Source organism: Sus scrofa, chromosome 8 (genome assembly GCF_000003025.6).
Source record: "Sus scrofa isolate TJ Tabasco breed Duroc chromosome 8, Sscrofa11.1, whole genome shotgun sequence".
Lineage (NCBI taxonomy): Eukaryota > Metazoa > Chordata > Mammalia > Artiodactyla > Suidae > Sus > Sus scrofa.
The window spans coordinates 118,071,013-118,098,500 of record NC_010450.4 but is presented as its reverse complement, the minus strand read 5'-3'; the positions used below and the strand labels follow the sequence as shown (position 1 = coordinate 118,098,500).

The 27,488-nt window shown below is 35.9% G+C and overlaps 1 protein-coding gene across 2 annotated transcripts in view; it reads right to left on the bottom strand.

Moving 5' to 3' along the window:
• The window catches only part of SLC9B1 (solute carrier family 9 member B1), an 82,595-nt gene that overhangs the window by 36,185 nt on the left and 18,922 nt on the right, over positions 1-27,488 (bottom strand). For both annotated transcript variants that reach the window (XM_013989374.2, XM_021100732.1), the window contains 2 exons: positions 19,307-19,423; positions 16,498-16,636 (listed from right to left, as the gene is read on the bottom strand). In XM_013989374.2, coding sequence (XP_013844828.2) covers positions 16,498-16,636; positions 19,307-19,375 — 208 coding nt within the window. In that variant the 5' untranslated portion in view covers positions 19,376-19,423. Of the gene's footprint in view, positions 1-16,497; positions 16,637-19,306; positions 19,424-27,488 lie in introns of those variants that run through there.

Here is a 27,488-nt window from a genome sequence, read left to right as displayed (position 1 = left end):
AACTGCTCCAAAACTGCTAAGTCAAAGGATACAAAAACAAGTTGTATATGGGATTTCTAACAATAACAGGAGCAGTTGGAAATTTATTTCAATAAAGCCTACATATGGAACTGCAAAATAATAAAAATGATTTCAGGACCCTGAAAACTGCCCAAAGGCAGTTATTAAATTGAGAAGCATTTATTCTTGGGAAAAGAAATGCAAGAGTTTTGCGTACAATCAGTGAGAGTGAGACCTTCCTGCCTGGATTTCTACCATTCCTCTGATCCTTCTCCCCTGCTCCAGCTCAGGTGGGAATTCAGTCAATATTAAACTGAAGTTGACCATAAAAAGTTGAAAATGATTACAGTAATCCCCAGAGAAATCATTAACACTAAAATCTCTAAAATGCAGATAAAATATCAACAGAGAAATGGAAATAATACACTAAAAAACTTTGTTAACACAATAGAAGCAGTAGAGTAAGAACAGAAAACAAAAAGACATGATAAATAACAAATGACAAATGGTAGACATAGTCTAATCATATCAGTAATTATATTAAATGTGAATGAACTAAAATCAAAAGGCAAAGATGTCATAGTGGATTAAAAAAGCAGGATCCAACTATGGAGTATAAGAAATACACTTCAGATAAAGTAAATAGGCTAAAAATAAAAGGATGTAAAATATATATCATGCGAATGGTAATCATGAGCCAAAGAAATGAAGAGAAGGGGATTACAATGTCTTAAGTGAATAAGAATGGAAACAGAAGCTATCAATATTAAAGGAATGTGATAATATGTGGAGGGAAATTTATAGGTTTGTAGGTTTAAAAATGCATCCCTGCTGTGGCACAGTGGGTTAAGAATCTGACTGCAGGGACTTGGGTTGCTGTAGAGGTGTGGGTTCATTTCCCAGGCTGATGAGTGGGTTAAAGGATCTGGTGTTGCTGCAGCTGTGGCTCGGGTTGCAGCTGCACCTCAGATTCCGTTCCTGGCCTGGAAACTTTCACGTGGCACAGGTGCAGCCATAAAATGAAACAAATAAACATATTAGGAGCTCCTTGTGGCACAGTGGGTTAAGGATCTGACACTGTCACGGCAGTGGCTCAGGGTTTGATCCCTGGCCCAGGTACTTGCACATGCCACTGGTGCATCCAAAACAAAACAAAACAAACAAACCAAAACAAAAAATGTTAGGAATAAAGAATCTAAAGCTGACAATCAAAATTTCTCTCTTAAGAAGTCAGAAAAAGACAAGTAAGCCAAATCAAAAGGAAGTAGGATGTATGAAATAAAAAAGACTGGAGTAGAAAAGAATACAATAGAAAACAGAACATCATTCAAGAAAATCTGTGAAATAAAAAATTGCTTCAAAAGATCAGCAAAATAGATAAATCTTTAGCTAGAGTGACCAAGAAAAAAAGAGGTAAGATACAAACCACCAAAATCAGAAATAAAAGAAGAAACATCACTATAGACCCTATAGACATTAAAAGGTTGTTAAGGAAATACTACAGACAACTTCAAGCCAAAAAAAATTAGAAAATTTAGATGAAATAGATAAATTCCTAGAAAGACATAAATTACCAAAACTGATTCAAGAAGAAAGGAAAAATAGATCAATAACAAATATTTGCTATTTAAAAAATGAGAGTATATGGAACAAGTTTAGTTACTATGGAATTTGGTTGATTTAAGATCCAAAGATTCTTCAATCTAATGGTTTCTGGATCATATGTAAGGTGATAGAAAAATTGGAGCTCTAAGGTTACTCATAATATTACAGCTCAATTCTTGAAAGAAGAAATAAAGAGGAGGAATGGTAGAGGAATGATGATCTTCTAGGAGAGGGGTCATTTTTTTTCCAGTAAAGAACCAGATACTACATTTTTTTTTGTATTGTGACTCATCTGGCCTCTGTTACAACTACCCAACTTTGCCATTTTAGCACAATAGAACTTTATAAAACAAGTAGGAGACTGGATTTGGTCCATGGGTTGTATTTTCCCAGTTCCCATTTCAGCAGCTGAAATAAAAGGTTATACCTGGATGTAAGTGAAGAGGAGACTGCTTCAGGCAGAAAATTACTGTAAGGGCCCATAGTAAGAGGAGTTCCCTGATGGCTCAGTGGGTTAAGGATCTGGCATTGTCACCCTGTGGCTCAGGTCACTGCAGTGGTGTAGGTTTGATTCCTGGGCCAGGAACTTCTGCATGCTACAGGTAGGGCAAAAAAAAAAAAAAAAACCCACACAAAACTCTGACAATGAGGTAACACCTCACACCTGTATAAAAAAGACAAGAAATAACAAGTGTAGGTGAGGATGTAGAGAAAAAGGAAAGCTTGTGCACTATTTGTGGAAATGTACATTGATGTAGCCATTATGGAAAACAGAATGGAGGTTCCTCAAAAAATTAAAAATAGAACTACCATATAGTAATTCCCTTTTGAGTATTTTCCTAAAGAAAATAAAAGCTCCAATTCAAAAATATGTATGCATCTCCATGTTCATAGCAGTATTATTTACAAAGGCCAAGATACAAAAAAATACTTAAATGTTCAAGAGATGGATTTAAAAAATGGTAGATACATATATACCATTAGTAGTATATATATATAGTTTATAAGCGCATATATATTATTCAGCCACAAAAGAATTTGTCTGAATTCATTGAGCTGTACACTTCAGATCTGCGCACTTCGTGGTAGGTTGATTATAATTCAACAAAATACTATTAACCAAAAAAGTTTATGAGATGATGTAAAGTTTGGAAAAAATAACAGGAGTATGATACTGACAAATAGGGTAAGGGTTAGCACCCTCCAAAAATTTGGCAGTTATGAACAAGGCTGCTATAAACATCAGCATGTAGGGGTTTGTGGGCATACATTTTCAGCTTGTGTCAATGATACCAAGGAGAGTGATTGTTGGATCATATGGTTAAGAGTATATTTAGTTTTGTTGGGAAACTGTCAAACTGTCCTCTGAATTGGCTGTACTAGTTTGTATTCTTAGCAGCATGAATTAGAGTGTCTGCTGCTCCACATCAGCACCAGCATTTGGTGTCAGTGATTTGGATTTTGGCCATTTTAATGGGTGTCTAGCGGTATTTTATTGTTTTAATTTGCAATTCCCTGATGACATATGATGTTGAGAATACTTTGATATGCTTATATGCCATCTGCATATTTTCTTCAGTGAGGTGCCTCTTAAGGTCTTTTGCTCATTTAAAATAAGGTAGTCTGTTTTCTTACTGCTGAATTTTAAAAGTTCTCTGTATATTTTGGATAGTTCTTTATCAGATGTGCCTTTTGTAAACATATTCTCCCAATTAGTGGCTTGTGTGCTCATTCCCTTGACATTGTCTTTTACAGAGTGGAAGTTTTTAATGCTAAAGAAGTTCAGTATGTCAATTATATATTTCATGAACTGTGTCTTTGCTGTTTTATTTAAAAAGTAATCACCATAACCAATGTTATGTAGATTTTCCCCTATGTCACCTTCTGTGAGTTTCACAATTTTGCATTTTACATTTAGGTATATGACCACAAAATAACTTTGTGTTAATTTTTATGAAGGGCATAAGTTCTAGATTGTTTGCATGCATACGTCCAGTAGATTCAGTACCATTTGTTGAAAGACTGTCTACTACCTTTCTTCCACTGGGTTGCCTTTCCTCCTTTGTCAAAGATCAGTTGACTATTTCTGAGCTCTCTATTACTGTTCCACTAATATATCTGCCTCCTGTTCACCAAATTACACTGTCTTGATTACTATAAGTTTACAGTAAGTCTTCCAGTTAAGTAGCGTCAATTCTCCAATTTTTAATTTTTCTCTTTCAATATTCTGTTGCCTGTTCTTGGTCTTTTGCATCTCTATATAAACTTTCAGATGAATTTTCTGCCATCCATAAAACAGCATGTGAGGATTTTAATTGGAGTTGCATTGAATCTATAGATCAAGTTGAGATGAACTAACATCTTGACAATATTGTCTTTCCTGAATTTGGAAAATCAGTACATTTCTTTAGTTCTTTTTTGATTTCTTTTGAGTTTTACAGTTTTCTTCATGTAGATATTGTACATATTTTGTTAGATTTATATGAAGGCATTTAATTTGGGGAGTACTAATGTAAATGATGTATTTTTTTCATTTCAAATTCCATTTGTTGATTGTTGGTAAACAGGACAAAAAATTGGCTTCTGTACATTAACCTTGTATCCTGCAACCTTTTTATACTCACTTTTTAGTTGCTGCAGTTTCTTCCTTGATTCTTTGGATTTTCTATATAGACAATCATGTCGTCTGAGAACAAAGGCAGTTTTATTTCTTCCTTCCCAGTCTGTATGTCTTTTATACCCTTTTCTTGTCCTACTGTATTAGCTAGGACTTCCAGTACAATATTGGGAAGAAGTGGTGAGAGAAGGCATCCTTGTCTTGTTCCTGATCTTACAGGGAAAGCTTCTATTTTATCACCATTAAGTATGATTGCAGATTGCAGCTATTGTTTTTTGTTTTGTTTTGCTTTTTAAAAGGGGGCTGCACCTGTGCATAGGGAAGGTCCCAGGCTAGGGGTCAAATTGGAGCTGCAGCTACCTGCCACGGCCACAGCGATGCAGGATCTGCACCAGGTCTGCGACCTACACGACACCTCATGTCAACACCAGATCCTTAACCCACTGAGTGAGGCCACAGATCAAACCCGCATCCTTGCAGATACTAGTCAGGCTCAGAACCCATTGTGCCACAATGGAAACTCCCAGATTTTTAACTGATGTTCTTTATCAAGTTGAGAAAGTTCCTCTCTATTTATAATTTACTGAAAGTCTTTATTATGAAATAAGTATTGGATTTTTGTCAAGTGATTTTCCTATATCTATTGATAGGATCATGTGGTTTTTCCTCATTAATTTGTTGATATGATGGATTACATTAATTCATTTTCAAATGTCAACCAACTTTTCACACCTAGGATAAATCCCATACAGTTTTTAAGTATAATTCTGTTTATATGTTGTTGAGTTTTATTTACTAATATTCAGAATTACCATAAATTGAGGATTTCCTGCAAACACATTCATCAGAGACATTGATCTAAAGTTTTTTTTCCTTGTGATATGTTTAGTTTTGGTATGAGGGTAACACTAGCCTCACGAAATGAATTGGCAGGGTTCCCTATGCTTCTGTCTTCTAGAAGAGACTGTAGAAAATTAGGATAATTTCTTCCTGAACCGTTTGGTAGAATTCATCAGTGCAATCGCCTGAGTCTGATACTTTCAGTTTGAGGAGTTTATTAATTGTTGATTCAGTTTCTTTAAGCGATATACTCTTATTCAGATTATTTATTTCTTCTTGTATGCATTTTGGTAGATTGTATTTTTCAAAGAACTAGCTCACTTCTAAATTATCAGATTTGTGGGCATAGAGTTGTTTATAGTATCCCTTTATTATCCTTTTAATCACATTAAAAGTGATGAGTTCTCTCTCATTTCTGACATTACTGACCTGTGCCTTTTTTCTTAGCCTAGATAGAGGCAAAGAATTATACTGATCTTTTCAAAGAACAAGCTTTTAGTTTCAAATTTTTCTCTATTTCTTATTTTCAATTTTATTGATTATCTGCTCTAATTGTTATTTTTTTTTCTTTTCCTTCCTTTGGATTTACTTTCCTTTTTTTAAACTTTTAAAAAATTACTTAATGAGTTTTATTACGTTTATAGGTGTACAACAATCATCACAACCAAATTTTATAGCATTTCCATCCCAAACCCTCAGAGCATCCCCCCTCCCCCAATCTGTCTCATTTGGAAACCATAAGTTTTTCAAAGTCTGTGAGTCAGTATCTGTTCTGCAAAGAAGTTCACTGAGTCCTTATTTTAGATTCCACATGTCAGTGATAGCATTTGATGTTGGTGTCTCACTGTCTGACTGACTTCAATTAGCATGATAATTTCTAGGTCCATCCATGTTGCTGCAAATGCTGTTATTTCGTTCCTTTTAATGGCTGAATAATATTCCATTGTGTATATGTACCACACCTTCCTTATTCACTCCTCTGTCGATGAACACTTAGGTTGTTTCCATGTCTTGGTTATTGTATATAGTGTTGCAACGAACATTGGAGTACATGTGTCTTTTCAAGTCATGGTTTTCTCTGGATAGATGCCCAGAATTGGGATTGCTGGATCAAATGATAATTCTATTTTCAGTTTTCTGAGGAATCTCCATACTGTTTTCCACAATGGTTTCACCAGTTTACATTCCCACCAACAGTGTAATAGGGTTCCTTTTTTCTCCACACCCTCTCCAGCATTTATTGTTTGTAGACTTTTTGATGATGGCCATTCTGGCTGGTGTAAGGTGGTACCCAGAGTGGTTTTGATTTGCATTTCTCTAATAATGAGTGATGTTGAACATCTTTGCATGTTTTTTTTTTTTTTTTTTTTTTTTTTGGCCAACCATATGTCTTCTTTGGAGAACTATCTGTTTATATCTTTGGCTCATTTTTTGATGGGGTTGTTTGTTTCTTTGGTATTGAGCTGCAGAAGGTGTTTATAAATTTTGGAGATTAATCCCTTGTCAGTTGATTCATTTGCAGATTTTCTCTCATTCTGTGGGTTGTCTTTTCATTTTGTTTAGGGTTTTCTTTGCTGTGCAGAAACTTTTTAAGTTTAATTAGGTCCCATTTGTTTATTTTTGTTTTTACTGTCATTACTCTAAGAAGTGGATCTGAGAAGATGTTACTGTTGTTTACGTCAGAGAGCACTTGGCCTATGTTTTCCTCTAAGAGTTTTATAGTGTCTGGTCTTATACCTAGGTCTTTAATCCATTTGGAGTTGATTTTTGTGTATGGTGTTAGGAAGCATTCTGATTTCATTCTTTTCCTTGTGTGGCTGTCCAGTTTTCCCAGCACCATTATTGAACAGGCTGTCTTTTCTCCACTGTATATTCTTGCCTCCTTTGTCATAGATCAGTTGGCTATAGGTGCGTGGGTTTAATTCTGGGCTTTCTATCCTGTTCCACTGATCTATATTTGTCTTTGTGCCAGTACCACATGGTTTTGATGACTGTTGCTTTGTAGTATAGTCTAAAGTCCGGGAGCCTGATTCCTGCAGCTCCATTTTCCTTGTTCAGGATGTCTCTGGCTATTCTGGGTCTTTTGTGCTTCCAAACAAACTTTAAAATATTTTGTTTGAGTTCTGTGAAAAATGTCCTTGGTAATTTGATAGGGATTGCATTGAATCTGTAGATTGCCCTGGGTAGTACAGTCATTTTGATAATATTGACTCTTCCAATCCAAGAGCATGGTATGTCTTTCCATCTATTTGTGTCATCTTTCATTTCTTTCATAAGCATCTTATAGTTTTCAGAGTACAGGTCTTTTGTCTCTTTAGGTAGGTTTATTCCTAAGTATTTTATTATTTTTTGATGTGATGGTAAATGGGATAGCTTCCCTAATTTCTTTTTCTGCTCTTTCATTGTTAGTGTATAGAAATGCCATCGATTTCTGTGTACTAATTTTGTATCCTGTGACTTTGCCAAATTCATTGAAGAGCTCTAACAGTTTTTGGTAGAGTCTCTATGATTCTCTAGGTATAGTATCATGTCATCTGCAAATAGTGATAGTTTTACTTCTTCCTTTCCAATTTGGATTCCTTTTATCTCTTTTACTTCTCTGACTGCTGTGGCTAGGACTTCCAAAACTATGTTGATCTCAATGGGAATTCTTTCAGCTTTTCATCACTGAGAATGACGTTAGCTATGGGTTTGTCATATATGGGCTTTTTATGTTGAGGTAGGTTCCCTCTATGCCCACTTTCTGAAGGGTTTTTTTTTTATCAGAAATGGGTGTTGGATTTTGTCAAAGGCTTTTTCTGCATCTATTGAGAGGACCATATGGTTTTTATTCTTCAGTTTGTTAATGTGGTATATCACACTGATTGATTTGTGGATATTGACAAATCCTTGCATCCCTGGGATAAAACCCACTTGATCATGATGTACAATCCTTTTAATGTATTGAAAGTGAGAGGATGGAAGAAAATATTCCATGCAAATGGGAATCAAAAGAAAGCTGGAGGGGCAATACTCATAACAGACAAAACAGAGTTTAAAATGAAGAATATTTTAAGAAACAAGGATGGACACTACATAATGATCAAAGGATCATTCAAAGAGAAGATATAACAATTTTAAGTATCTATGCACCCAACACAGGATCACCACTATATATAAGGCAACTGCTAACAACCTTAAAAGGAGAAATCAATGATAACACAATCATAGTGGGGGACTTTAACACCCCACTTACAGCAATGGACAGATCATCCAGACAGAAAATCAATAAGGAAACACAGGGCTTGAATGAAGCATTATACCAGATGGACTTAATAGACATTTATAGGACATTCCATCCAAAAGAAACAGAATACGCATTCTTCTCAAGTGCACACGGAACATTCTCTAAGATTGATCACATCCTGGGCTACAAATAAAGCCTCGGTAACTTTATGAAGACTGAAATCATACCAAGCATCTTTTCTGACCACAACACTATACGACTGGAAATCAACAACAAGAAAAAAATCTGCAAAAAACACAAACACATGGAGACTAAACAATATCCTATTAAACAACCATTGGATAACTAAAGAAATCAAAGAGGAAATTAAAAAATACCTAGAAGCAAATGAAACAAAGGTACAACACTCCAAATCCTATGGGATGCAGCAAAAGCTGTTCTAAGAGGAAAGTTTATAGCAATACAAGCCTACCTCAGGAAACAAGAAAAAGCTCAAATAAACAATCTGTTTATGTCTAAAGCAGAGCTAGAGAGAGAAGAGACAAGACCTAAAGTTAGTAAAAGGAAAAAAATCATAAAGATCAGAGAAGAAATCAATGAAATAGAAATGAAGAAAACCATAGAAAAGATAAATGAAATGAAAAGCTGGTTCTTTGAAAAGATCAACAAAATTGATAAACCCTTAGCCAGACTTATCAAGAAAAAAAGAGAGAGGACTCAATTCAATAAAATTAGAAATGAAAAAGGAGAAATAACAATGGACATCACAGAAATACAAAGGATCATAAGAGACTACTACATGCCAGTAAAATGGAAAACCTAGAAGAAATGGACAAATTCTTAGAAAAGTACAATCTTCCAAGACTAAACAAAGATGAAATAGAAAAGATGAATGGACCAATCACAAGTACTGAAATTGAAACTGTGATTTAAAAACTTCCAACAAACAAAAGTCCAGGTCCAGATGGCTTCACAGGTAAATTCTATCAAACATTTAAAGAAGAGCTAACACCTATCCTTCTGAAACTATCCCAAAAAATTGCAGAGGAAGGGACACTCCCAAACTCACTCCATGAGGCCACCATCACCCTGACACCAAAACCAGACAAAGATACCACAAAAAAAAAAAAAAAAAAAATCACAGGCCAATTTCACTGATGAGCATGGATGCAAAAACCCTTAACAAAATCCTAGCAAACCACATCCAACAATACATTAAAATGATTGTATATCATGGATTTACTTTTCAAGTTTCCTTCTAGTTGTAGTTTCTTTTCTAGTTTCCTAAGGTGGAAGCTTAGATGACTGATTTTAGATCTTTCTTCTAACATATGCATTCAAATGCTACAATTTTCCCTCTAGGCACTGCTTTCACAGAATCCCACAAATTTTTTAAGGTTTTTTGTTTGTTTATTTATTTATTTGTTTTAGGGCTACACCTGTAGTTGTAAGCATATTTTGCAAACTATAGGGCCAAAAAAAAAAAAGGAAGTATGATTAATATGCTAAGAAAGAAGAGAAAAGGGAAGTATATAAAATGATTAGTTAAAACCAAAACAGGCAAAAATGAATGGAAGGCAAAATTAGAAACAAAGAACAAGGGCAGTGAATATCAAACAGTTAACAAACATGGAAGATATTCCAGATACACCAATAATAACTTTAAATGTCAGTGGTCTAAATAAACTAGTTAAAAGAGATTGTCAGAGTGTACCAAAAAGTTTTAGTATAATACGCCTAAACATAGCTTTTTGTTTTGTTTTGTTTGTTTTTTAGGACCACACCTAGGCATATGGAAGTTCCCAGGCTAGGGGTCGATTGGAGGTGCAGCTACCAGCCTATGCCACAGCCACAACAATGCAGATCCACGCTAAGTCTGTGACCTACACCACAGCTCACGGCAATGCTGTATCCTTAACCCACTGAGCAAGGGCAGGGATCAAACCTTCATCCTCATGGATGCTAGTCGATTTATTTCCACTGAGCCACAATGGAAACTCCTAAACACAGCTTTTTTTTTTTTTTTTTTAAAGTTTATTCTGTTTCACATTCTCTGAGCTTCCTGGATCTGAGGTTTGCTAGTGTGAATTTGGGGGAAATTCTCAGTTATGATTATTTCAAATATTTCTTCTGTTCCTTTCTGTCTTTCTTCTCCCTCTGGTATTCCTATTACATATATGTTACAACTTTTGTAGTTGTGCCACCATTCTTGGCTATTTCTTCCTTTTCTTTTCAATCCTCTTTTTCTTTGCTTATCAGTTTCGGAGGTTTCTATTGACAAATCCCCAAGCTCAGAGACTCTTTACTCAGCTGTGTATAGTCTCCTAATGAACCCATAGAAGCCATTTGTTTGTTATAATGTTCTCACTTTCTAGCATTTCTTTTTGATTCTTAGAATTTCCATCTCTCTGCTTATATTACCCATCTGTTCTTACATGTTGTTTACCTTTCCATTGCAGCCCTTAGTATGTTAGTCATAAGGGTTCTAAATTTATGGTCTGATAATTTCAACATCCTTGCCATATCTGGTTCTAATACTTTCTCTGTCTTTTCAAACTTTTTTTTTAAACCATAACTATATCCTATATATCTTTGTTTAAAGGTGAACACGATGTCCTGGGTAAAAGGACCTGTGGTAATGTGGTGCTAAGTTGTAGGGGAGAAGAAAACTTCTATAGTCCTATGATTGGGCTTCAGTCTTTCAGTGAGCCTGTGACCCCCTGGGCTGGAAACTTCACAAGTGCTTCTCAGGATTTTGTTTTTGTTTTTTTCTTTTTTCACCCTCTTAGGTTGTATGGGATGGCCAGAGAAAGCTGGAGTTGGGTATTTTCTCTTCTTTGGGGTTGATTAGGCTAATAAAAATCCCTACAGGTTATACTCTGATAAAATTGTTTCTCTTGAGGGCAGGTCTTGTTAAGAACAGAATGCTCTGGTGTATTTCATAGTGGTTACTTTTTCTCTCCCCCTGCCAGATGGCCTTGGAGGTAAAGGTCACAAAGGCATGTCCCCCAGCACCCTGACTGGGCTCCCCCTGGAGCCTCCACCTAATTTGTCAATTACAGTTTGGGTTTTCCTACCCTCCATACTGCTTCCCCCTGAGGTTGCTGTTATGATTCTCTGTATCAACCTGTCTCTAATTTGGGGGAGGGGGCAATAATTTGCCCTGTGACCTCACTTCTTTGATGAAATTAAGAAGAGTTGTTGATTTTTCACTTTGTTCAGCTCTTTGTTGTTAGGATGGAGTGATAATGCTGGACCAGAAATTAGAAATGTCTGGGATATTCTTCCAGAAACTGGAAGTGTCTGGGATTTTTGAGTCCTAAATGTCTAAGACTGCTTACTTTATAAAACTAACGATAAGAGATTTTTATGGAGAAATTTGGCCCCAAGATTATTTGAAAATCATAGATGGATGTTTGATAAAGCTATCCTTTCATTTATTTAAAGGAAAAATAATTTCATTGAAATAAGTTAGTTGTTTGTTTGTTTTAGGGCTGCACCTGTGGCATATGGAAATTCCCAGGCTAGGGGTCAAAATGGAGTTACAGCTGCAGGCCTGTGCCACAGCCATGGCAATGTGGTATCCGAGCTGTATCTGGGAACTATGCTACAGCTTGTGGCAACACTGAATCCTTAACCCACCAAGTGAGGACAAGGACCCAACTTTCTTCCTCACAGATTCTAGTCAGGTTCTTAATCTGTTGAGCCACGATGAGAACTCTGAAATAAGTTATGCTTTTATTCAAAGTAAACTAAAAAGAAACAAAAAAGGAGTAATAGCATAAAACTTAAACCTATTGCCCTAGAATATCCATTTCTTTGCAATTAGGCAAGTCACCTTTCAAAGAAGAGATATGAACAATATGATTAAAAGTGATGGAACTAGTGAGTTCCCGTTGTGGCTCAGCGGTAAAGAACCTGACTAGTATCCATGAGGACGTGGGTTTGATCCCTGGCCTCACTCAGTGGGTTAAGGATCCGGCATTGCTGTGAGCTGTGGTGTGGGTTTCAGACGAGGATTGGATCTGCATTGTTGTGGCTTTGGTGTAGGCTGGCAGCTGCAACTCCAATTCAACCCCTAGCCTGGGAACTTCTATATGCCATGGGTGCAGCCCTAAAAAGACAAAAATAAACAAATAAATAAAAATTAAAAAATAAAAGTGATGAAACTGATTTCTCTATGTGGTTGAGAGTTTGGTTTCTTATTTAGATTTCTTATTTAACTTAACTTGTTTACACTGTGGGATTGGTGAATTAAACATGATTTGTAGAGAAACTGCATCTCTATTTCTATTATCCAGAGTAGATGCTTTTTTAAGAGTTTGTTTAGTGTGAACACAGGGTGTGTGAGAGAGACAGAAAAAGCATGCGAGAATAAAGACCTGAAGATAAAAACATTAAGCCCCTTTCCTACGAATTTCTCTAAATTTGCAAAATCAAAAATGAAAGAAAACAAAGGATGAAACCAGTTATAGGTATAAGTATTGAAGTTTGTAATTATTAAACTCCTGAATTAATATTCCTGAGCAAACCACAATCCTCAACCTCTTTGGATAATCTTTGGTGACCAATTCATTTCCTTCTCTTCCACAGACCCACACCGTACTCCTGTCAACTGCCGTACAGAAACTGCCCTCCTAAATAGGGTCATGGGAACATGCATGTGAGACTCATGTACAGGGGTTATATTTACAAAGGAATCCAATCACTTACATTGGCAGATGTTCAAGTTTACTTTAGATTCAGGTCCTTAAAAATACTGATTTTAATTAAAAAGTAACTTTACTAAATCAGTTCATACAGTTTCAAAGTTTAAGGTTAGCACGTAGCAAAGAAAAAAATTTAAACTTCAATTACTAATCGTTCTTCATATTTTAATCTAATTTTGTTCTCTAGAAGATCTATACTTCTAGGTAAAAATCAAATCAATCTCAAGTTTAATCATATAGAAATCTAGAAAAAAATAAAATATTTTATAAATATTTGGTGAGATGCTTTAAAATTTTAATGGGAAATCAAGTTTTATATAACTTTTTTTTTTTTTGTCTTTTTAGGGCTGCACTCACAGCATATGGAAGTTCTCAGACTAGGGGTTAAATTAGAGCTGTGGCTGCTGGCCACAGCCACAGCCAGAACAATGCCAGATCTGAGCTGCATCTGCGATTTAAACCACATCTCACTGTAACGCGGGATCCTTAACCCACTGAGCGAGGTCAGGGATTGAACCCACGTCCTCATGGATACTATTTGGATTCATTACCATGGAGACAAAATGGAAACTCCATAAGGCAGCATCTCCTTTAAAATTTGGGGCTTAAGTTTATTAAGAGCCTTAATATTGCCAGAAGTATAATGTTCCTTCTAGCTAACTTAAAAAAAACTAAATGTGGGTATAGAGGGAACCTATCTTGACACAATAAAAAGAATATATGAAAACCCCACAGCTAACATCATTCTCAATGGTGAAAAACTGAAAACATTTTCACAAGGATGTCTACTTTCACCACTATTATTCAACCTTGGAAGTCCTAGCCACAGCAATCAGAAGAAAAAGAAATAAAAGGAATCCAAATTGGAAAAGAAGTAAAACTATCACCGTTTGCAGATGACATGATACTATACCTAGAAAACCCTAAAGATAACACCAGAAAACTGTTAGAACTCATCAATGAATTTGGCATAGTTGCAGGCTACAAAATTAATCCACAGAAATCAATTGCATTTCTATATACTAAAAATGAAAGATCAGAAAGAGAAATCAGAGAAACCATCCCATTTACCATCAGATCAAAAAGAATAAAATACCTAGGAATAAACCTACCTAAAGAGACAAAAGACCTATACTATGAAAACTATAATATGATGATGAAAGAAATCAAAGAGATGCAGATATACCATGCTCTTGGATTGGAAGAACCAATACTGTCAAAACCACTTTACAACCCAAGTCAATCTACGAATTCAATGCAATCCCTATCAAATCACCAAGGACATTCTTCCAAGAACTAGAACAGAATATTTGAAAATTTGTATGGAAGCACAAGAGATCCCAAATAACCAAACGATACTGAAAAAGAAAAAAAAAAAAAAAAAAAAAAAATGGAGGAATCAGCCTCCTGACTTCAGACAATACTACAAAGCTACAGTTATCAAAAGAATATGGTACTGGCACAAAAACAGAAATATAGATCAGTGGACAGGATAGAAAGCCCAGAAATAAACCCAAGCACCAATGTCAACTAATCTATGAAAAAAGAGGCAAGAACATACAGTGAAAGAAAGATAGTCTCTTCAATAAGCGGTACTAGGAAAACTGGAAAGCTACATGTAAAAGAATGAAAACACATCACTATCTAAAACTCTACACAAAAATAAAATGGATTAAAGACCTAAATATAAGGCCAGATACTATAAAACTCCTAGAGAAAAACATAAGCAGAATGCTCTTTGACATAAATCACAGCAACATCTTGTTTGACCCACCTCCTACAATAAGGACAATAAGGACACAAATAAACCAATGGGACCAGATTAAACTCAAAATCTTTTACACAGCAAAGGAAACTATTAAAAAAATGAACAGACAACTCACAGAATGGGAGAAAATCTTTGCAAATGAAACAACAGACAAGGGCCTAATATCCAAAATATACAAACAAATCAACAACAACAAAAAAACAAACAACCCAACAGAAAAATGGGCAGCAGACCTAAATAGGAAATTCTCCAAAGACATATGGATGGCCAATAGGCACATGAAAAAAATGCTCAACATCACTAATTATTAGAGAAATACAAAGAAAAACTACAATGAGGTACCACCTCATACCAGTCAGAATGGCCATCATTAACAAGTCAACAAATAACAAATACTGGACAGGGTGTGGAGAAAAGGATACCATCCTTCACTATTGGCGGGAATGTAAATTGGTACAACTACTATGGAAAACAGTGTGGAAGTACCTCAGAAAACTAAATATGGAACTACCATATGATCCAGCAATCCCACTCCTGGGCATACATCCAGACAAAACTTTCATTGAAAAAGACACATGCACCCCTATATTCATCGCAGTGCTATTCACAATAGCCAAGACATGGAAACAACCTAAATGTCCACTGACAGAAGAATGAATTAAGAAGATATGGTACATATGTACTTTTGGAATACTACTCAGCCATAAAAAGATAAACTAATGCCATTTGCAGCAACATGGGTAGAACTAGAGATACTCATACTAAGTAAGGTAAGCCAGAAGGAAAATGACAAATAACCATACGATATCACTTATTTGTTGAATCTAAAATATTGCACAGGAGTTCCTGTGGTGGCACAGTGGAAACGAATCCGACCAGGAACCATGAGGTTGCAGATTTGATCCCTGGCCTCGCTCAGAGGGTTAAGGATCCAGCGTTGCCCTGAGCTGTGGTGTAGGTCGCAGACGTGGCTCAGATCCTGTGTTGCTGTGGCTGTGGCTGTGGCTGGCAGCTGTAGCTCCAATTAGACCCCTGGCCTGGGAACCTCTATATGCTGCGAGTGTGGCCCTAAAAAGACAAAAAGACAAAATAAAATAAAATAAAATATGGCAGAGATGATCCTATCTACAAAACAAAACAGATCATGGCCAAGGAGAGCAGAGTTTGGTTCCCAGTGAGGAAGGGAGAGGGGGGAGGGAATGGGAAGGATGGGCAGTATGGAGTTTTTGGGTCCAAACTGTTTTATTTAGAATGGGTGGGCAATGGGGCCCTACTATTCAGCATAGGGAACTGTGTGTGATTGGGTCACTTTGCTGTACAACAGAAATTGAAGAAACATTGTCAATCAACTATAATAAGAAACAGAGATTGTCAAAGTGAATAAAAAAATCAAGAAAATAAAAATTTTAAAAAACATTAATAAGTATAAACAAAAAAACCACTAAATGTCAAAAGTAGATTTAAAACATAAATCTCTATATCAATTCTGTTTGTAATTTCCAAAATTTAGCATAAAAGTCATGAAAAACATTAAAATATAGATCTGCCAAGCAATTACTACTTTTAGCAGATTCAAGGAACTATTTCCTCTTTGTTCACATATTGCTTATAAACAGGGCTGTTAACTGATCTGGAGTATAAAGATTAATCAGTGGCTTTGTTGGCTTATGTTTCAATTTTTGTCAAATAAATTTGTCATTTTCTATCCATTCACATTTCTTATTTCACATACCATTTGTAATTGCTTTATTCAGTGTTCCTTGTGGAGGACAAGAACCCTCCTTTTCCATCTCTGGTTTTGTTTCCTCTGTTTCTGACAAGATAGGTTCCTTATTTTCTTCATGTTCATCAGCATCTCCAGCTTTGAGGATCTGAAGTAAACAAGAAAGTCTTTGAATAAATGTACTTTCATACAATTTTATGAATGTAAGAAACACTAAACATAATTAAATTCATATTATTATTGTTAACATGGAAAATTATACAGGAAAATACTCATACTCCGTATCAACAGGGGAGGCAATGGCAGTTTATTTCGTAGAGCGCCTTGATTTAGTTTTTTGTAGACTTAAGTTCCTGCCATATTCATTTGTGATTTATGTATACTGAGTAAGTATATCTATAGTACGGGCAGAATAATTGGAACTGTCCTGCTTCAGTCTAAATCCCAATGAATACTCAGCAAAACTTTTGTAGAATTAAAATACAACTAAATTGGAAAGGAGGTGAAAGATCATTTTACTTGGATTCATTTCATTTGAAAAATTATATATCTGGAAGAAAAATGAAAAAAAGGGATCAAGCTTTCAGAAATCCAAGGTTCATGCTTCTTCCACTACTATTTATAGATAACATATTTAGATGGTTTAAGGGTATACCTCAGTCTTCCACGATTTAACGGTAGTCAGTCTAATTATCAAACTGCTGATTTAGAGAAAAAAAAGATATCATCGGTTTGTGAGAATACTGAAAGGCTTCTCCCAAGGTAAAAACCAAACCAAAACAAAAAAGAACAGTTAACCTTGGAATAGAGATCTTCAAATTTCCTTGCTGTTATCATGGTGTGTGTGTGCGCGTGCGTGCGTGTGTGTGTGTGTGGTGTGTGTGTGTGTATGGACTCACAGGTCAGTACTTTGAGTGTACTAATATTTTCAGTATAATGGAGAGAGAACTCCACACTGTCACAAGAAATGGTAACAAAGGCTAGAGAGCATGTACAGACTAACGAAGGGGAAAGGAAGCCTTTAATGACTAGGGTGACAGAGGCACCACAGCAGCTGATATAAACAAATTATGCAGCGTGTTAAAATCTAAGTTTTTTAAACGTGGTCATTATTAATCTGTTGGAGTTGGGATGCAGAGCCCTTTTTTTTTGAAGGTCTGTCACTATTCAAAAGGTCCAGGGTAAAAACACAAAAGTGAGTTCTGATTAGGGTAGGTGAAAGATCATATACAATAAAACTATATTATTTTATTATTTCAGAATGTATAATAAATTTACAAAGAACAGGGCAAAATCTTTACAGATTTATTAGAATCAATGGTGAGTATTTTAAATATTTTTTAAAAAGGACTTTTTGGTCTTTAAGAACTACAGACTTCGAAAACAAACTTATGGTTACCGAAGGGAACAAGCGTAGACGGGGAAGGATAGACTTGGGGTTTGGGATTGACATATGCACACCGTGCTACATGGAATGACTCTCCAACAGGGAACTTCCTATAGCACAGGAAACTCTATCCAATATTCTGTGAAGATCTATATGGAAAAGAATCTGAGAAAGAACGGACGTGCGTACATGTGTAACTGAAACACTCTGTTGTACAGCAGAAAAAATCAAAACATTGGAAATCGACCGTGCCTCAATAAAACTTAAAAAATAAAAATAAACAATCTGGAGTTTTCCTCTGGTACAATGGGTTAAGGATCCAGCATTGTCACTGCAGCAGCTTGGGCCACTGCTATGGTGCAGGTTTGATCCCTGGCCTGGGAACTTACATATGCTGTGTGTATGGCCAAAAAATATTGAACAATTTATCATTCTAATTATGAGCAGCTATTACTGAATAAAACTATACCAACAAAGGGTCTAACGATGCACTCTATACACCTGCGAAAATAAAAACCTGGTCTCTTTTAACATATTTTAATTATTTTAGATTTTTCCTCACCTCTTGTACTCTAAATTACTGAACGAATCCTGGACATGGCAAGAAATAAGCCAAGTTTGCATTATTCCTAAAATGCGCCTTTTTAGCTCCAAAATAATTGTCACTTGTTTCCATGTTTTCATGCCTTTTGCCCATTTCTTAGGACTTATTAAAACTAGCTATTTTTAAATGACCACTTCCCACTTTTTTTTTTTTTTTTTTTTTTTTTTTTTTTTGTCTTTTTGCTATTTTTTGGGCCACTCCCATGGCATATAGAGGTTCCCAGGCTAGGGGTCTAATCAGAGCTGTAGCTGCCAAGCCAACACTGGGGCCACAGCAATGCCGGATCCGAGCCGAGTCTGCAATCTACACCACAGCTCACGGCAACGCCAAATCGTCAACCCACTGAGCAAGGGCAGGGACCGAACCGCAACCTCATGGTTTCTAATCGGATTCATTAACCACTGCGCCACGACGGGAACTCCCACTTCTCACTTTTAAAACAAACAGGAAAAAACCCATAAGTAAACTTTAAAAACAAATTTTAAGTTGTTCCCATTGTGGCTCAGCGGTTAACGAACCTGACGAGGATCCATGAGGATGTGGGTTCCATCCCTGGCCTTGCTCAGTGGGTTAAGGATCCGGAATTGTCATGAGCTGTGGTTACACGCCACAGACGCGGCTCAGATCTGGCATTGCTGTGGCTGTGGTGTAGGCTGGCAGCTATAGCTCCAATTCAACCCCTAGTTTGGGAACTTCCATATGCCCTGGTATGGCCCTAAAAAGCGAAAAAAAAAAAAAAAAAAAAAAAAAAACCCAAAAAACAAAAATTATTTTAATATCAGACTAGCTTTTATGTCATATGTTACAACATACTTTGAAGTTTTTACCTGAGGAGCTGTAGATGACTGGACATTTTCATCCTCTAGATGTTCATTTTCTGGTTCTGTGGTGTACATGTTAATTATTAAAAGTAATTTGAAGGAAGAAAAGGACTATAAATCCACCTGAAAAAAAATGTTAAGTGAGATTAATTTTAATTTTTATTTATTTATTTTTTGTCTCTTTGCCTTTTCTAGGCGCTCCGGCGGCATATGGAGGTTCCCAGGCTAGTCAGAGCTGTAGCCACTGGCCTACGTCAGAGCCACAGCAATGCAGGATCCAAGCTGCATCTGTGACCTACACCACAGCTCACAGCAACGCTGGATCCTTAACCCACTGAGCAAGGCCAGGGATCTAACCTGCAACCTCATGGTTCCTTGTAGGATTCATTAACCACTGCGCCACGATGGGAACTCCAAGATTAATTTTTAAATAATTTTATCATAAAATTTACCAGTCATCTTTTATAGTCAAAAGAGTCCAAATATTCATTTTAAAGTTATTAACCAAAGTCGTGTGCTTCAGTTTTAAAAACTATTATCACAAAGAAGTTTATTTAATATTTCTCAGTAGTTCGTAATCCTGGGCCATATCTTAAAAGCATGTATCAGAAAACTTAGTTCTTTATTTCATGCACTGAACTAGTATGTTTGGGAAAATTTTCATAGTTGATTTACGCTATCTTCAGTCAACTCCTGCATAAGAGACTCCCCCCAAAGTTTTAAATGAAATACGATCAACTACATTAAAACCTACATCTATAAGTTACTGACGCATGCTGTCTTTATACATGCTCCATTAGGAAAGTCTACAGGTCCAACATTCAAGCAAAATAAAACGAGTTTTATTTTGCGTAAGAATGAACTAGGAAAACAAAGTGGACTAGAACTACATCAAGAGATGAATTAGTTCTGAAATTTTATTTTAAAATATCTGTTGTTTCTACCTTCTCTCTGATCTTTGTTGCCTTTGTATGTAGGGAGAGTAGCTTTGTCTTAAAAGTATTTTTCAATTCTTGAGTTACTGTTGAGGACACAATCAAAAATTTCAAGTTTTAATTTTTAAGTACTTGATAAGAACATGTTTTACATGTCTATACTTTTTTTTTTTTTTCTTAAAAGCAAGCAATTTTTGGAGTTCTCTTGTGGCACCAGGGGTTAAGGATCTGACATTGTCATTGCAGCGGCTTGGGTTACTGCTGTGGTGTGGGCTGGATCCCTAGCCCAGGAACTTCCACATGCTGGGGCACAGTCAAAAAAATTAACAAATAAATAAGTGAGCAAGCAATCTTAATAACGAAAAATTTTAATGAAAAGGAATATTACCATTCGAGTACCTACCATATGCTGGGTGTATATACACACACACACATATAAATAATATATATATATATATATAGGCTCACTTTAATGAAGTAAAATATTAGTGTATAAAATCCTACAAGGAATCATAACTAAATTTATGACATTAAAACAGAAAATAACATTTATTTTTTAAATTTGATGAAAAAAATTAAATCTTTAAGTCCCTTTAAAGTAAAACTCCATTTCAGTTAAGGGGAATATCAAAATTATTAGAATGGGAGTTCCCGTCGTGGCGCAGTGGTTAACGATCCGACTAGGAACATGAGGTTGCGGTTCGGTCCTGCCTTGCTCAGTGGGTTAACGATCGCATTGCGTGAGCTGTGGTGTAGGTTGCAGACACGGTTCGGATCCTGCGTTGCTGTGGCTCTGGCGTAGGCGGTGGCTATAGCTCGATGACCTAGCCTGGAACTCATATGCGGGAGCGCCCAAGAAATAGCAACAACAACAACAATAACAACAACAACAACAAAAAAGACAAAAAAAAAAAATTATTAGAATGACCACCTGTAATTAGCTATTAGACCAAAAGCTAAGTGTTAGTGAGCTCTATGAACAAGGGATGTGGGTGAATCCCCTAAGCTGTGTCAGGTTCTGAAGGTACAGGCTAAGGGTTAGAACCACTAAAAAAATCTGAGCTACACATGAGTCATTAGGTCAGGGTACAAAGTTTATCCACATAATAATTTCTGAATGCCTACTCTTCCAGACTCTGAAGATAAAAGCAGCAAACAGAACAAGAATATAGGCTTCTGCTCCCATGGAGCTTATATTCTTGTATGGGGGAAGGGAAAGACAATAAACAATATTTCTAGATTGCAATTAAATACTGAAGAAGATGAACCCGCATGATGTTACAGTGATCAAGGGGACATTTCAACAGTGACCTAAATGAGGAGAAACTGTGAGTCTTAACTAGGTAGATGAATTAGAAACACCCAAACACAACATAGAGACTCATACAAGCAGAGATATAAACAAATCAGGCAGCATATTTTAACACCTGCAACTATGTCATGATTAGGATAGCAGGATTTAGGATCCAGGGGAGCAAACTGTGCATTAGAGCTTCAAAACCCAGGGAAGGGGTCTGCATAGTAAATGTACGGGTTAGCAGCTATAAGAGAAGGTTGATACTATGTCAAGCAATATTTGTGCCTGGCAATTACTCATCTCTTTACGTATTTGCCAAAAGTGGAATTGGTAGATGGTATGCATAGTAACTAAAAGCAAGAACTTTGGAGCTAGGATGGAAATGTATTTCACTATCCTCTTTATCTTTAAATAACTATGTTAAGTGACTTATCTCCCTAGGCCTCAATTTCCTTATCTGTAAAATAATGATATAATATTGCCTACTTCATTGGTTACTGTGAGGATTAAATGATATAATAACAGCTGACACAAGTCGTACTATATTAAACACTTAACCTGAATCATCTCATTTGATTCTCACAACTCTGTCAATAATTTACTATTATTATCCTTGTTTTGCAGATGCTGAAACTGAGACCCAGGAAGGTTAAGAGATTTTTCCAAAGTCACACAGTCAGCAACCGGCATAGGTGAAATTTGAAGCAAATACTCTTTAATATTATTTAAGCCCCTGTTACCCTTGGTATCATCTGTCTTTTTCCTTTAGTTATTCTGGTGATACTGCGTTATGGATTCAAGTTGCATTTTTCTTGGTGACTAATATATTTCATATATTTATTGGCCATTTAAATACCTTCAACTGTTTAACTCTCTTGCCCATTTAAAAAAATGTGTTAGCTGACTTTTTCTTACTGATTTGTTGGGAGTTGTTTATGTAGTCTAGAATGGATCTTTTCTTGGATATAATAACAGCCAATATCATCTCCTACTCTGTGGCTTTCATTTTCACTCTAATGATGTCTTTGAATAAACAGAAGTTTTAATTTAGTCCAATTTATTTCCTTCCCTTATGGTTAGAGCTTTTGTTTTAGAAATCTCTGTCAACTCTCAGATCATAAAGGTATTCTCTTACATATTCTTCTGGAAGCATTAGTGTTTTGCCTTTTATTTTTAGGTCTATGAACCATCTGGAACTGATGTTTATGTATAGTGTGAGGAAGAGATAAAAATTTATTTTTTCCCCATGTGATATCTAATTTACTCAGTACCTTTCATTTAAAAAGACCATCCTTTACCCATTACATTGCAGGGCCCACTTTGTAAATCAGGTGATCACATATTTACGAATTTATTTTTGGATTCTATTTTGGTTCACAAACCTATTTCTCTATCCTTATGCCAACATTACATTAGTACTTGTATAACAGGTATTGACAGAGTTGGACTGACTCTTAGGGTCTGTGTACTTCTATATAAATTTTAGAATCAAGTTGTTAATTTACACAGTTACACAGACACACAGACACACAGACACACAGTGTTGGAATTTTGTCTTAAATTGCACTGAATCTACAGATCAGTTTGGGGAGGACTGACATCTTAGCAGAATCTAGTCTTCCAATCCTTGAACACTGCATATCCCTCCATTTATTTAGATTTTCTTTATTTTAATAACATTTTGTGGTTTTTAGTTTAGAGATCCTGCACATCTTTCATTAGGCTTATTTCTAGGTATTGACACTTTTTTGCATGTTACCAAAATAATATTTAAAAAATTAATTATTTGTTTTTGCTGATATACAGAAATACAAGTAATTTTTGTTAATTTATTTTGCATGCAGGCCTTAACAAATTCACTTTATTCTAATAGTCTGCAGATTCTTTTGAATTTCCTAACTATACAAGTATGTGGCAAATATAAGTTTTAATTATGCACTTAATCTTTTTTTCCTTCTTTATAGCATTGGTTATAACTGTCCTAGTTGCTTGATATCCTTGTTGACCTTAGTTTGGTCTATTTTCAGTATTTCTTTTAAAATAGATATTACCCTATCAAATTACCAAGAACATTTTCCATAGAACTCGAACAAAATATTTTAAAGTTTGTTTGGAAGCACAAAAGACCCAGAATAGCCAAAGCCATCCTGAGAAGGAAAAGTAGAGCTGGAGGAATCAGGCTCCCTGACTTCAGACTATGCTACAAAGCAACAATCATCAAAACCATGTGGCACTGGCACAAAGACAGATATAGATCAGTGGAACAGGATAGAAAATCCAGAATTAAAACCACACACCTACAGTCTACAATCGATGACAAAGGAGGTAAGAATATACAATGGAGAAAAGACAGCCCCTTCAATCAATAAGTGGTGCTGAGAAAACTGGACAGCCACATGTAAAATAATGAAATCAGAACACTCCCTAACACCATACACAAAAATAAACTCGAAATGGATTAAAGACCTAAATAAAGATTGGATATTATAAATCTCTTAGAGGAAAACATAGGCCAAACAATCTCTGACAAAACTGCAGTGGTATCTTCTCAGATCCACCTCCTAGGGTAATGACAATAAAAACAAAAATAAACAAATGGGACTTAACTAAATGTAGAAGTTTCTGCACAGCAAAGGAAACCATAAACAAAACAAAAAGACAACCCACAGAATGGGAGAAAATCTTTGCAAATGAATCGACTGACAAGGGATTAATCTCCAAAATTTATAAACACCACCTATAGCTCAATACCAAAAAAAAAAAAAAAAAAAAAAAAAACAACAAACAACCCCATCAAAAAATGGGCAGAAGATCTAAACAGACAATTCTCCAAAGAAGACATAGAGATGCCCAAAAAACACATGAAAAGATGTTCAACATCACTCATTATTAGAGAAATGCAAATGGTGTAAGCCATGGTGTAAGGCTGTCATCAAAAAGTCTACAAACAATAAGTGTTGGAGAGGGTGTGGAGAAAAAAGGAACCCTATTACACTGTTGGTGGGAATGTAAACTGGTGCAACCACTATGGAAAACAGTATGGAGATTCCTCAGAAAACTGAAAATAGAATTATCATTTGATCCAGCAATCCCACTCCTGGGCATCTATCCAGAGAAAACCATGACTTGAAAAGACACATGTACTCCAATGTTCGTGGCAGCACTATATACAATAACCAAGACATGGAAACAACCTATATGTCCATGGACAGAGGAGTGGATCAAGAAGATGAGGTACATATACACAATGGAATATTATTCAGCCATTAAAAGGAAAGAAAGAACAGCATTTGCAACAACATGAGTGGACCTAGAAACTATCATGCTAAGGGAAGTCAGCCATACAATGAGACACCAACATCAAACGCTTTCATTGACATGTGGAATCTAAAAAACGGACTCAATAAACTTCTTTGCAGAACAAATACTGACTTGCAGAACAAATACTGACTCACAGACTTTGAAAAACTTATGGTTTCCAAATGAGATTGGGGGATGGGGATGCTCTGAGGGTTTGGGATGGAAATGCTATAAAATTTAGTTGTGAGGATTGTTGTACAACTATAAATCTAATAAAATTCATTGAGTAATTAAAAAAATAAAAAAATTAAAATAGATCTGTTGGCAATAAGTCCTTTTATTAATTATTTGTCTGAAATGTATTTATTTTACCTTCACTTTTGAAGGGGATTCTCACTGGAGACAGAATTCTAGCCTAGAAGTTATTTTCTGCAAGCATCAAAAAAATGCTCCACTGTATTCTGGCTCCCATAATTTCTGTTGAGAATTTAACTATCATTCTTACCATGGCTCCTTTGAAGATAATATATTTCCCCTCCATCTGATATTAACCATAGTTACTAAAAAAAACTAAAAAAACATGCGATAAAATATACATGACATAAAATTTACCACTTTAAAGTGTTCATTTCAGTGGTATTAAGTACATTAATGTTGTTAAGCAACCATTACTACTCTCTACTTTCAGAACTTTTTTCATCACCCCAGATTGAAACTCGGTATCCACTAGATAAGAACTCCCTATTCTCCCCTCCCCCAAACCCCAGTAACCAACACTCTGCTTTCTGTCTCTATGGATTTGACTAGCTAGGTACCTCATGTAAGCGGAATCAGAATATTTGTCCTTTTGTATCCGGCTTATTTCACTTAATATAATGACTTCAAAATTTATCCATGTATAACATGGATCAGAATCTCCTTCCTTTATAAGCCTGAATAATACTCCATTTTATGTATAAACCACATTGTCTATCCTCTCATTTGTCAATGGGTTGTTTCACCTTTTTGGCTATTGTGAATAATGCACTGTAAACACGGATGTTCACGTCTCCGGTTTCAAGTCTCTTGGGTATGTACACAGGAGAACTGCTGGATCATGTGGCAATGCTGTGTTTAATTTTTGAGGAACTTCCATAGTGACCATACCATTTTATATTCACACCAGAGATGCCCAAGCATTCCAATTTCTCTACATACTTGTTAACATCTGTTTATTTTGGTATTTTTTGATTAATAGCCATAGTAATGACTATGAAATGCTATCTCATTGTGTTTTCTTGATTTTGTTTTGTCAGGTTTGATTTTTGGGGGGTCATGGTGTGCAGCAGCTTGATAAGGAATATCAGTTCCCAGAACAGGGAATGAACCCAGGCCGCAGTAGTGAAAGCGCCAAGTCCTAACCACTAGATTACCAGGGAACTCCATCATGGTGGTTTTGATTTGAATTTCCCTAATGATATTTTTGTGTGTTTATGGCCATTTTTATATATCCTTTGGAGAAATTTCTATTCAAGTCCTCTGCCCATTTAAAAATTAAGTTTTTTGTTGTTGTTGAGTTGTAAGGGTTCTTTAAATATTCTGGATATTAACCATGTATCTGATATCTGGGTTGTAAATATTTTATTCCATTCTGTGGGTTGCCTTTCCATTCTGCTGATAGTGTCCTTCAATGTGCAAAAGTTTTAAATTTTAATCATGTCCAATTTACCTATTCTTTCTTTTGGCCTGTACTTTCTTTTTTTTTTTTTTTTTTTTCCTTTTCTAGGGCCACACCCGAGGCATATTGAGGTTCCCAGGCTAGGGGTTGAATCGGAGCTGTAGCCACCGGGCTACACCAGAGCCACAGCAACTCGGGATTCGAGCCACGTCTGCAACCTACACCACAGCTCACAGCAACGTCGGATCCTTAACCCACTGAGCAAGACCAGGGATCGAATCCACAACCTCATGGTTCCTAGTCGGATTCGTTAACCACTGAGCCATGACAGGAACTCTAGGCCTATACTTTCTAATATTCAAGAAATTACTACAAAATCCATAGTCATGAAGCTTTACCTCTATATTTTCTTCTAAGACTTTTATAGCTTTAGTTCTTATATTTTAACATCTTTGTCTCCTAACTCAAAAATCTGGATCACCTTTGAGTCTATTTCTGTCTTGGTTTGTGGTCATACAGTACCATTTAATAGCTAACTAGCATGGCTAATAATTTTTATTGAAAACTTGATGTTGTGTATGAAAAACTATACAGTTTCCAAATGATATCATCCTCCAGAGAAAAATGTGTGGAGTGGGGAAGTGCTAATAATCACTTTAAGTAAATCAGAGACTGAGCTCAGTTGAGATGGATTTGTAAATACTCAGTTCTACTCAGTTTGTTCTGGTTCCCAGGGAATCATTTACTAGAAACTTTGCCTTAGATGATGCCCCCAACAAATTACAGTAACCTTACTTGTTTTTTCCACTCAGAGATATGTTTCCATTTCCCCTTGGTTCACTCCTATTGTCTATGCTTTCCTGTCCTGGAATAAATGAATTAAATTTTCCAAGTCACACAGTTATAAATAAAGGAGCTACGGCCAAAATCAGGCAGTTTGGCTCCAGAGCCCACACTCTTAAAACTAAAGGGCCTATATCAGACACTGTACCAGACATA